The following is a 12,299-nucleotide window of genomic DNA, read 5'->3' on the forward strand; positions in this document are numbered from 1 at the left end:
AGGCTGGGACTTGAATGTGTTCTCTTCATTGGAGCTCAAGATCTCAAACTGTTCCCCCGGTGGACTGCGCATATTGATGAGCTCGGGACAGAGCTTATCTCCGTTGTTGGCTGCAAAGAGGTGGTACACGATGCCGTCAACACTGGACTTTAATATTGGATAACAGATTTGCATAATTGCCAATGTGTCCCTGGCATTGCCATCGGGCCACGCCCGTTTCCTACTATTGTCCGTTCCTTCCAGGCGAGTTTTGGGAACGAGATGCGGGAAGAGGCAATCTCCCGGATTGGCAAGCTCCCGGATGCGGTGATAGTAAGTGCGGCGGCAGGGGACGGGGCCACTCTCAGTTTACCATCTAGGTGACAGAGAGTCCCGATATTGTTTAACGTAAGAAAGATAATGTATAATTCTAGTAGAAACTTCTCGGTCAGTATACTATAGTTTGCTTTTGTGAGATTATGTAGAAAGGTATTCCCCGTGGGTCGACTAGAGTCAAGAAATTATAGGATCACCTCGTGATTAGTGGTTTGTAGTTACGATAATCTATTCGAGGCTCTCGACATTTATGCGTAGCGATTCTTATTTAGCGTAGGTAGCTGTTCGTATTTAGTGATATTAAGATACAGTGACTGCCTAACTCAGCCGAGGCACGTGAATTAGGCAGCGGGCTATAATCGATTAGGCTCCAACTACCTACCCTTATACTTTTGTCAACAGGAACCCTCCTAGCTTCGTATTTTTTACTTGCATTTTTTAGTATTCTTTGTTTCTCCCTTTACTTTATCACTCACCCAATGCGATAAAATCTCTCGTGTGGTGACTTGAAAAGCCCAACCCGTACTTCGGAGACCACTATTATTCATTCTTTCGCTTCTCTTCCTCATTATATCTTTCATACTGTTCGAATTCCGTCATATCGTGGGTGTCATATCTCCAATAATGGTGGACTCACCTCTGTTAGCTCTGCCGACCGAGCTTCTCGTAGCAGTCTTTAGTTGCTCCTCCTCGCTCAGTCATGTTGCGAACCTGGCTGCAAGCTGCAAAGATCTGAACACAATCTGGAAAGAGCACATCTCATATATTGTGAATCAAGTTGCACCCGCCGCTATTCCGTGTTATGAAGACTTACGCGGCCTCTTGGCCAACCAGGGACATTTAGCGCTGGGTGCGCAGGTCCTCCAAATCTCTGACGTTGCTCAGCTTGTTACAACATCCAAAAATGTCACCGAGCTATTCACTTCGTTCCGTGATCGCGTGAGAGCAAACGTCGTCTGGGACCCACAGGTCCCTAGAGTATTATCGCCTTCTGAAGAAAGCCGTTTCATCAGTGCCCATTACAAACTCTGGGGCTTGATGCTGCTCAATAACGACGAGCAGCAGGGCCTTATTGCAAGCATGGATCTCGAAGAGACGTGTTTACTGGCAGACTTCCTGTGTGTTTTTGATCCTTGGAAGATCCACAATGCCGAAATTCAGCGGGTTATGGAAGGCAGCCCCGCAGCCCATCGATTCTTGCAGCAAAAGATTCGGCAGCAGCGCAATAAAGACTTTCTTAAGCAGCACCATCGCGCCTACCGGCCAATTGAATTTACACCTTATGAGCGGGATGGGCGGTACGCATGGTGGTGTGACAGGCAGCAGGAGATATTCAAAAAGATGCTGACGGGAAGCTTGTTTCACGCTTGATTATAATGTAGATGAATACCAAAAGGAGGGCAACTCTGGAGATGAGAACCATTGAATTTTCATTCAGAGATATATTAAGAACCTACGCAGCGAGGCGGTGGCGGGCATTAAATCCCAAAGGTACAGTGATGAGAGCGAAGAGTCATCCCTGTTGGCCCTTACTGGACGGAGACTTGGTATTGATGACTATAGCAGTGCCTGAAAGAACAAGAATCAAATTTATTATGTTCTTTCCTTCTCACAATGTCGACGTCAATTCTTCTAGGAGGCATTTTCTCCAAAACACGAAATCAACGGTTATGAGGTCTTCTCGGACATAGCGGTCATATGTCTGGAAGTTTCATAATTCTTCCTTGCCAGCAGTGGAAACCGGGTTTAAGTAACCTACTATCGCTAGGAGGACTATTTCACGGAAGATGAAATTTAGTACAAGAATTTTCAGTAGGGCAATGGAAAATTGTGGATTTTACAAACAATAAGGGGAAGAAAGTCTATTGAATCCGAAGCGGCGTAAGTAAGGGATTCAGCCCCGGGGTCAATTAAAAACTTTTTCTAATAATCGTAGTAAATAAAAGTAAAAAGTTGAATTATATGTATGGGTACCTAGACACGATATTTGCCTATGATATATCATTATCATTACTGCCTGATGATACAGGCGGTGTCCTTCGTTCTGAGGGTATACTAAAGGCCACGAACAAGGGCATCTGACTGCACTCTTATTCTTGTCATGAAATACCAAGCAATTTGTTACGGAGATCTGAAATTTCGCTTATATCTGAAGCAGGATGACATTTGCAATATTTTAGGTACTACGCTGGAGTATGGCTCAACTTCAATTGATATCCACTCAATTCGTCGCTAAATCAGTACTTAGAAGTAGGCTGTGGTAGTCAAAGTGAGAGCATCATTAGGCCCTAGATACCACAGTGGTATGCTCCTCGTTCCACCGAAAAATATACCTTTACGAAGGCTCAGGAGATATACACCTATGCGCTACGCCTATCCTTTCCTCTGCTACCATGAGTTATAAGAGGTATATACATAGTGTCAAATGTCATATTATAACAGGCATCTTCGTATTCTTATAGTTTGCCAAGCCACAAGCCGCGTATAATATTGCTAGCTAAGTTTATCTCCAAGGGTATTTGTACGAACCTCTCCTAGATACACGTGTTGTGTCTATGACTCATGGAAACTCGGGCAGAGAACATAGCAGCTTAAGCTCGCACGAAGGTATCTGTGCTAACTGATATGGATATAAAGTTTTTGGACAATACTGGAATATTTCGTTACGTATTAACTTGGCATTTACAGTATTAAAGTTTCTGGTATATAGCAACGGAATAGACAACGTGCAACAAATGACATAGTTTTAAGACTGGGGGAAGTGTCCTGTTTAAGGTTCTTAGACCTGCCGAGGGTGATTGATGATTGATTTCAAAGGGGCTGTCATCTTATACTTATTATTATCTGTTCATATCCATCTAAACTTTTGTCGCCTATCCAGTATATATGTAGAGGCCCACAACCCATTGCGCAATAAAAACTTGATGTCACTATTATTCCTATATTTCCGCTTCTATGATGGTTATGAGACCATCATTGGTATGATCCTTTTCGTCGCTATATAAATCCCAAGGCTACTTTGAATAGAGCTCATAACCCCACAAGCACTGGCGTACTTGCCTAGGTCAGCCAGTGACGCCGGCCCCCGCTCATGGATCGCTCATCGTGATATAGTAAATAGGTGAGAGCAGTTGCTCTCTGGCTTGCAAAAAGAAAATCTCAATCTAGCTCCTTGACTTTCACTACAAATTAGTTTCTTTTCTGCCTTCAAAAACAGGGGAAACAATTAGAGAACTGAATAATGACACTGTTTGCTTGCGTTTCATCTAATGTCTTGACCATTTTTCTTGTTGCTGAAGATTATTAAATATTTTAATTCATCAGCCTCCCCTGAAAGTCAACATTACTTGGCTCGCTCTAACCGGCCTCTGAACCTTCTTTCTCGTTCTTAACAGCTGACGGTCAAGGCTATTTGGAACATATTGATAACTCCATAATCAATTAGTCTATATCTATTGATCAGGCCGAGAGAATATCATCGTAGTATGCATTTGGAAATGGATATCGAGAACCCATATGTACATGTAGATAGTCTCCTTGAGCATGCCAAGGATTTCGGGTAGTGTGAAGGTGGTCCAGGTACTCCGTCACGACTCGGTGTATGCTATCGCGAACAAGCATTATTTAGCAATATTATACATGTATTACGTGTGAAACCCAGTAAATTCAAGGCCTCTGAGTTGGAGAAACTCCAATGAAATAACCTGGAATGGCATCATTCGCGAAGAGCTGATGGATACCACAAGCATCTAGCGATAGGCTCCCCATTGCCATGGTCAATGAAAAGTGATCCAGTCGATCACCGATGGCATATGTTCCTGGATCTGTGTCTTCGGCGATCCGGAAACCTCCAGACAGTGGAGTTGTTTGAATTGCAGGCGTGATTCTCTCTTTAGAAAGACGCCATACCTGATCGTTGTGTATGCCTCCACGGCGAGCTACCGAGCTGACCTCGGTAGAGCACTGCGAGAGGGACTGGAGCGTAGCCGCTAACAGTTCGAGTAATAGGATAGCAGATTTGATACAATCACGGGAGGCCTGTACTAAAGCCATAGCATGCCTCGACGGAATTACTCCAATGAAGGTGGCTGACAGTTCTGTAGCAGATAACGTGCGGTCCAGCAGAACGAGATTTCCTTTCGAATGGAAAATGTAAATCATTAGTGGATTTGTGTCAAACACCAAGCCAAACGGGGTTTTGATGACAATTGCTTTCGTCATTGCTAAATACCCAGGACATTTGGCAACTTCGTTGAATGCATAGTCCACTGTTTGACCTATCAAGCTCCCCATTCCTTGCTCATCTTCCGTTCGGGCAATACCTTCCGTCATCCATTTGCGTGACCATTCCGGTTCGCCTAAAAAGCACGACGTTTCATGAATGAAGGCATCTGCGACGATGTAAGGTCGCCAAGACATGAGAAGCGTCCTACCCATGCCATTTTCATGTGCAGAAGGCCCACGGGCGCGCATCAACTGGCTGATACCACGAGCGTGAATGATCCAGCCACGGTCACTGCTGCCGTCTAGGACTTCATACCCGCCTAACAAGATAGCTGCTGCCGAAGTCTCGTCTGTGAGCTGCATCGGTCTGTATGAGAGAGGCCAAATGCCGAATCCCACGACTATACATATGACGAGCGCAGGGGATTGCTTGCTTATTGCCCTGTGAGGCCCCCATTAGCAAGGCCGTTAGGGCGCGGATAGCCCAGACAAGGGCTGGAGGAAACGTGGACCACCCATTGCGTAAGAATGCCATCCAGTCCACCTTCACACGCGACTGAACGCAGGCGCGGACACTGGGAAAGTAATAGTTCAGCCATCCATCGAACGACTCTCTGGTCTGGGTGCTAATCGCCTCAAAGGCCAAATTCGGAGCAAATATTTCATCCATCGACGATTGGCCATGTTTTTGGATGATATGCTTTGTCTGGTCTTTGAACGTGCGAGCACGATCATAGCCTGGGCGGTCTGACCCGCGATTGATACACCGTATGCAGTGTGGACGCGTTTCGTCGTAATGTGAACAATCTTAATTGGTGGCTAAGGCTTAACTCGTCGGTATGATTTGACAGATGATCCTCAGAATGCGCCGCTATAGAAAATGCCTCAATAACTCACCTTGATCCCGCGGCGAATACACTGCAAACAGCCCTGACTGCGGGGGACCCCAACCATGATAGTTGTTCCTCGAGATTCGTCAGTTCGTGGTGGGTCTGTCGATCGATTTCATGGCCACATTGATGCCGATTGAACCAATGAGCGAGCTTCTGGTTCCATCAATCCCGACATTCGCATCGATCAATTAGTAGTCAGGAGAACAACTAGCGAGAAAGAAATACGAGAAGTTGGGGGGGGAATACTAGGGGCGGCTCCAACACAGCACGCGCCAAGCGCCACACCGCCCGGCAGAAGGAGATGGCACGTGACAGTGAGCGCGTACAGTAACTTTACCTCTTGGTGATGTATTTTTGATGTATTTCTGTATTATTCCAACCAGTCAACAACAAACGTCTCCTGCCGGATTTTGGCGATGATGAACTTTTTCCATCGATTTATGGTCATTTACGAGAGGCCAGATTATTTATGACAAATCACAACCCAACCAGATGGTCACTTCGACGGCCGAAATGGTCAGTCCAGTAGGATTTTCCTCCGCAGTCGCAGTACTGAGATTGGAGAGACCAGACACGAGCGATTTGGGGAGCCAGTGAGCGCCTCGGAATACAAGACGAGTTGCAATGTCGCTCAGCCACAGTATCCACTGCCCATTTCCATTCGATTTCACACCTTCACTCTCCTCCGAGATGAGACAGGAACCGGCTGCCAGGCTTGAGCTTGAGGGTGAGTTCGTTCGGTCGGCTATGCGCGACATCGGTCGAGAGCGGGTCACGAATGAGATGACTCGATTCATGCGGCATTATTCATTATTGTTCGCAGTAGAGTGAGTGACTTGTTCCCTCCAACGATATCACTTGCTCCGCAAAAGACGCCACAGGGCGTGTCCACGTGGGGGGCCGTAGGTCCTGCTCAACTGCTGACAGCTAAACCAGTTGCGATCTCAACCCTCTTGGAAACAACGCACGATCACTTCCATCAAGCTCCTGCAATGATTGGCCACACGAAATCTCTCGCATCCCGCTTGCCAGGATGGAAGAGGACTCATCTCACCTCGAATGCGATCAAGGTAGACAAGGGGGAAATTATATGAGGAAATCCCTCGGATTTTCGTATTGGAACCCCGTTTGCAGAGCCCTATAAAGACCGAGCTCCACGCAAGAGGTTCTCCCGTACTCAATTACTTTCGGTCAGCTGCTAGGTTTGGTGAAAATTCCTCATTTGCTCCATCAAAATGCCACCATTGGTGCCATCTGTGCGCTGGAATGCTGCTGATGAGGAGTCGGCCAATCACGGCCCTAATACTCATGTACAGTCGCGATCAAAGAACAACAACAGCGTTGGGATTCAGAGACGAGGCAGTCAACGGTCGATCGATCCTGCAGCTGCCATTCCGATTGAATATCGAAGCCTGTCAGTCCCCACCATCGTCCCACGGGCCAATGGGCACTAATTTGAAGATTCAAGTTCATTCGAGATCGAGGACGATGCGCAAAGGCAGCGGCGGTTCAGGCGCCAGGATCAAAGAGATAAGTTGGCCGAAGGTAACGCCCCTCCAACGTTAAAGTTTCTTGTTGAATTCAAGGCCTCGAATTAACAACCGTGACAGAATGGCAGAGCACAGACTGGCACACTCTGTCCGTGGAGGAGGTACAAAAACAACTCAACGCCGATGTGATGGCGGGATTGTCCACAGAGAAAGCTGCCGAACGTCTGAGGAAATACGGTCCGAACAAGATCTCACCCCTTCCAAACCCTTGGTTCTGGAAGATATTCGGATACTTTTTCAAAGGATTTGGTTCGATTCTGCTTGTCGGTGGTATCCTGGTTTTCATTTCATGGAAACCACTCGGTCAACCCCCAGCTGTTGCCAATCTCGCGCTAGGCATCGTTCTTATCGCGGTATTCGTCATTCAAGCAGCTTTCAATGCCTGGCAAGACTGGTCCTCGTCGCGTGTCATGGCATCAATTACCGCGATGCTGCCTGAATCATGTTGGGTTCTTCGAGACGGGAGTCGATGTGAAGTCGTATCTACGGATATCGTCCTAGGCGACACTGTCTTCATTAAATCAGGCACCAAAATTCCCGCAGATTTAAGGTTCATCGAAGCTTCGCATGACCTGACGATTGATCGTTCCATCGTGACAGGTTCGTGTAGACATCTCCTAATGTGACCATGTCCCCTCTGCTAAACCATGTACAGGCGAGTCAAATCCAATCAAGGCTACCACTGATTCGACATCCGACAATTATCTTGAAACACGATGCATTGGCCTCCAGGGTACACACTGCGTTTCCGGCACGGCCACGGCAATTGTTGTAGCGACGGGCGACTCTACAGTCTTTGGGCGGATCGCCAAACTTGCGGGCGAACCGAAAACCGGGCTTACGACGATTGAGAAAGAGGTTTTACGATTCGTACTCTTGATTTTCGTCATCATGGTTACGTGGATTGTGATCCTTGCTGCTGTGTGGTATGTAAAACCTCCAGAGCCTCAGGATACTTATGCGTTCAATGGAAGCTAAAGTTCACCATGCATTAGGGGCGGGTGGCTACACAAGGTGCATCCAGACTATATCAACGTACCTACACTCATCGTCGATTGTGTCAGCGTTGCTATAGCCTATATTCCGGAAGGGCTGCCAATAGCTGTGACGGCGAGCTTGACGATCACGGCCAATCTATTGAAAAAGAACAAGGTCCTATGCAAATCTCTCAAGACCGTTGAGACCCTGGGCGCGGTCTCCGTCATATGTACTGATAAGACTGGCACTTTGACACGGGTATGTGAAGCCATCTGAAAAGGCCCCTCGATATAATGCTGACCAGGTCCTTCAGAATCGGATGTCGGTCACAGACTACGCTGTGCACACAGCGAGCTCAATCTTGGACGCAACCGGTGCTAATTCTCTCTCGAAAATGAATCGATTAGCACTTCAACAGCTTCGTTCCATCGCCGGTCTTTGTAACGCTGCTGAATTTGATAGCAAGTCCGAGAACCTTCCTCTCAGTGAAAGGGCGATATTCGGTGATGCCACAGATCAAGCGATCCTCAGATTCTCGGAAGGCTTAGGCTCTGTCTCACAACTGAAGCAAGGCTGGAAATCATTTTTCACCCTGGCTTTTGACAGCAAGAATAAATTCATGATCAAGACATTTACCACGGCCATGGTCGGAAGCCCTAACCTGTCACTATCACCGACGGAAGTTTCGAAATTCCAGCCTCAGGACATGTATGTTCAAAGCATCCATTTGTTTGCGTTCGGCAGAAACTGACCCCTTTCCAAGGCTTTTCACTATTAAGGGAGCTCCCGATATTTTGATCCAACGCTGTTCGCACATCTTAGGGCCAGATGGAGAGGTTCAGCCATTGAGTGAAGATGTTCAGCGTAAGGTTGAGCAGAAGATAAAGGAGTGGTCATCTGACGGGAAGCGGGTCATTCTTTTGGCTCGTAAGCTCTTGACTCAAGAGAAATGCTGTCCAGATCCGCTATCGCCGGAATGCGAGGCACAGATGCTCCGGGAAGCAAAGTCCGGCCTTACCCTGGTTGGCCTGTTGGGATTGATTGACTCACCTCGGTCAGAAATTCCAGAGGTTATCAGAATTTTGCGACAGGCTCAAATCCGTGTTTTTATGGTACGCCGCTCTGTCTGCTAGCCGATTGTTTCCCCGCACTCTGACAACGTTATAGGTTACGGGTGACTTTGGCCAGACAGCCCTGGCGATTGCACGCCAATGTGGTATCGTTACCTCAGATTCTGTCCATGATGCTTCTGCTCTTGCTCGAGATCCAACCCTTAACGAGAAAGAAGTGGATTTCTCTCAATCTGCCTTACTTGTCAGTGGCAGTGATCTAATGGGGTTCAATGAATTCCAATGGGAACAGTTGTGCCAGTATCGCGAGATCGTGTTCTCACGTACTACTCCTCATCAAAAATTGCGGATTGTGCGGGAATTGCAGTCAAGGAACGAGACAGTTGCAATGACAGGAGACGGCGTTAACGACGCTCCGGCGCTCAAGGCCGCGGATATCGGTATCAGTCTTGCCAGCGGCTCTGATATCGCCATCGAAGCGGCTGATATGGTCCTACTAGACTCGTTCGCGGCCATCGTTGAGGCTGTCCGATATGGGAGAGTTGTCTTTGACAATCTGAAGAAGACAGTTGCTTATCTTCTTCCAGCCGGGTCCTGGTCCGAATTCTGGCCCGTCTTTACCAACCTGATCTTCGGAATCCCGCAAATATTGTCATCATTCTTGATGATTATCATTTGGTAAGAACCCGTTGCATCTTGGTGTCCGCTCAACCTTCTAACATGATCCCAGTTGCTTTACGGACTGTGCCGCCGCTGTTGCCCTCGCATATGAGGCGCCCGAGGCAGATGTACTATATCGTCCACCGCGTCATCCCACCAAGACCCGGCTCGTTGATTGGAAGCTTATTTTCCATTCCTATGCAATCATTGGAATGATAGAAACCGTATGTTCCTTTGCCATGGCTTTCTGGTATCTTCAGAGGAACGGTATTCCATTCTCCGATCTGTGGTTCAAGTTTGGCGAAATTCCCGCGGGAATTGACGTGGACTTCTACAATGCACGAGTCAATGAAGCTAGCTCGATCTACTTCATCAACCTTGTTATCATGTTCGTCCTTCTTTCGGGCTAATGATTTTCCACATTGACTAATTGATTTATAGGCAATGGTTCAATCTCATGGCCGTGCGCACTCGCCATCTTTCAATCTTCCAACATCCGCCTGCGTTCAATAAAGAAACGCAAAATCTGTATCTTTTCCCTGCCATTGTGTTTTCCTTGGGTATTGCTGTCATTTGGCTCTACATTCCAAGTCTACAGACTGTTCTCAGCACGTCTGGGATCCCTGTCGAGCATTTCTTCCTCCCTGCGGCACTAGGCCTCGGACTACTTTGCCTGGATGAAGGAAGGAAAGCAGCAGTTCGTCGCTGGCCCAAAGGGTCATTCGCAAAGATGGCATGGTAAACACTTGATTACCCTCTCTGATCTTCATTCAAAGTCACTTGAGAGGAGGAAGTAAAGGATGCGCAACGTCGTTCCGCGTTTTTGCGCGACTCTGTCCTCCCCTACATACTGAGGGTTTTTTAGTGTCTCTTCTCTTTGCTTTTTTCTTTGGTATAGACCAAGGTCTTCTATTAATCGACAAGCATCTATGGTTTTGACATGACTCTGGGGGTGGATCTTGTCTGTTTTATGTTCGATATATTCAAGGTTAGGTGTTCCAGACAAAGTATATTTTCGTCCAACTTATCTTCTGCATAACTTCCCTGAAATACTATCCTAGACACATAGGCTAAGTTTCATTTCTCATGAAGGGCCACACCGTGATCGAGAAAATCAAGGTCACGACACACTAAATTTGAGGCCGTATATAAGGAGTGGAGGGCAAAAGCGCAAAGCAAGAGAAAGTTACGGTGGGGGATCCGTTGACTGCCTGAAAGGATCCCAGTACGTAGACTAGTTCAGATTTCTTCATCTATTCACAGCACTCTATCCTTCTTCGCCGTTGTGATGGAGGATTTTCAATATTTTAACACGTAATATCGAGCCCCATTTACCACCATATTGGCTATTTGAATGCGTTTATGGACACTTCGCAATATTCGCCCGTCCTGGATGCATCACAGTGTAGGTCATGCGCTTTCATGATTCAATAATAAAATTCAAACAAATCCTCCACGATGGTGATCCCCATTCGAAGTCCCATTGGCCGCTGTCGAGCTCTCCATTGATGCTTGTTGCTGTGCCGGGGAAGTAGTTGCCCAACCATTATTGGCTGATCCAGCTCCACTGTAAGCAGTCTGTGGACGCTGGTCACCAAAAGGATTATCTTTAAACATCATCGATGAACGGTCAGGAATGAGTTCAGCCGTGGAGCCTCCCCTAGATGCAACAAGAGACTCGGCGGCGATCGATTTAGCTTTCAGGAGCTCTCGTGCGGCAATTCGCTTGGATTTGGCTCGGTCTTTGGCGCAGTGTAATATGCTGACACCGGAAAATAGCGAGACGAGACAACAGGAGAAGATGATGGCTGCAATGTTTCCTTTGCGATTCCACTCAGCAATTTCGGCACTTGTCGTACTCGTAGCAGACGCGGTAGAGGTCGTCGTAGAAGAACTTGTCGTGGTTGTTGAGCTGCTGGATGTCGTCGAAGTTGAACTAGTTGTAGACTGTGTGGAGGTGGACGAGGTTGAGCTTGTTGTTGCGGTTGACGTAGTTGAAGTAGATGACGTGGATGAAGTGCTAGTTGAGCTTGAAGTTGTCGTCGATGTCGATGTCGTCTCCGAAGAAGTCGTGCTTGTCGATGTAGATGAAGTAGTCGTTTCGGTTGTGGATGTTGTTGATTCGGAGGTTGTGGATGTATCACGGGCGACAATTATGACCCGATCAATAGCATCTCTCACACCAAGATAAATAAGCCCTCCATCGGAACTAGCCGGTGAGAGCTCATCCTTGAGTGTTTCGAGCGAAGTGGCCGTGGGGGCTCCATGCGGTTGGCATGCTGTCAACGCTAGATGTGACGCCAGTAGCAGGACAGCGGTTTTCCGATTTATCATTTTGAGTATGGCCAATGTAACAAGTAGAGCCAGATATGAAATTTCTACATCTTGGAAATCAAGACACGAGCCCTTAAGTAAAAGCAGCAAACGATCGCCCAACCCGGGCTGCGAGTTAATTGACGTATGGTTCTGACGCTGCCCGAGGTGCTCATTGGTTGGGTTCTCGGGCTCCCACGGCGAGTTGCGACTAGCACGTCTAGCTTGGTGAAGAAAATCATGGATTGGACTATTTTTGCATCGTTCGATCTTTAGACAGCCATTGACGATCTGGT

At 47.3% G+C, this 12,299-nt stretch overlaps 4 protein-coding genes across 4 annotated transcripts; 2 read left to right on the plus strand and 2 right to left on the minus strand.

Moving 5' to 3' along the window:
* Window positions 1–939: 939 nt before the first annotated feature.
* Window positions 940–1,686, plus strand: N7496_005764 (uncharacterized protein; the record flags this gene model as incomplete). The annotated part of the gene is made up of 1 exon (XM_056698693.1): window positions 940–1,686. The coding sequence occupies one exon, from the start codon at window positions 940–942 to the stop codon at window positions 1,684–1,686; it is 747 nt and encodes a 248-aa protein (XP_056554106.1).
* Window positions 1,687–3,981: 2,295 nt separating this feature from the next.
* On the minus strand, window positions 3,982–5,209 carry N7496_005765 (uncharacterized protein; the record flags this gene model as incomplete). The annotated part of the gene is made up of 2 exons (XM_056698694.1): window positions 3,982–4,906; window positions 4,947–5,209. The coding sequence occupies 2 exons, from the start codon at window positions 5,207–5,209 to the stop codon at window positions 3,982–3,984; spliced, it is 1,188 nt and encodes a 395-aa protein (XP_056554107.1).
* A 1,458-nt stretch (window positions 5,210–6,667) lies between these two features.
* Window positions 6,668–10,432, plus strand: N7496_005766 (cation-translocating P-type ATPase; the record flags this gene model as incomplete). The annotated part of the gene is made up of 10 exons (XM_056698695.1): window positions 6,668–6,846; window positions 6,901–6,977; window positions 7,043–7,582; window positions 7,638–7,908; window positions 7,978–8,218; window positions 8,274–8,668; window positions 8,724–9,072; window positions 9,128–9,708; window positions 9,761–10,078; window positions 10,132–10,432. The coding sequence occupies 10 exons, from the start codon at window positions 6,668–6,670 to the stop codon at window positions 10,430–10,432; spliced, it is 3,252 nt and encodes a 1,083-aa protein (XP_056554108.1).
* A 698-nt stretch (window positions 10,433–11,130) lies between these two features.
* On the minus strand, window positions 11,131–12,024 carry N7496_005767 (uncharacterized protein; the record flags this gene model as incomplete). Its single annotated transcript, XM_056698696.1, has 1 exon — window positions 11,131–12,024. The coding sequence occupies one exon, from the start codon at window positions 12,022–12,024 to the stop codon at window positions 11,131–11,133; it is 894 nt and encodes a 297-aa protein (XP_056554109.1).
* Window positions 12,025–12,299: the final 275 nt, after the last annotated feature.

Source organism: Penicillium cataractarum (assembly GCF_028827025.1).
Source record: "Penicillium cataractarum strain IBT 29864 chromosome Unknown utg000005l, whole genome shotgun sequence".
NCBI lineage: Eukaryota > Fungi > Ascomycota > Eurotiomycetes > Eurotiales > Aspergillaceae > Penicillium > Penicillium cataractarum.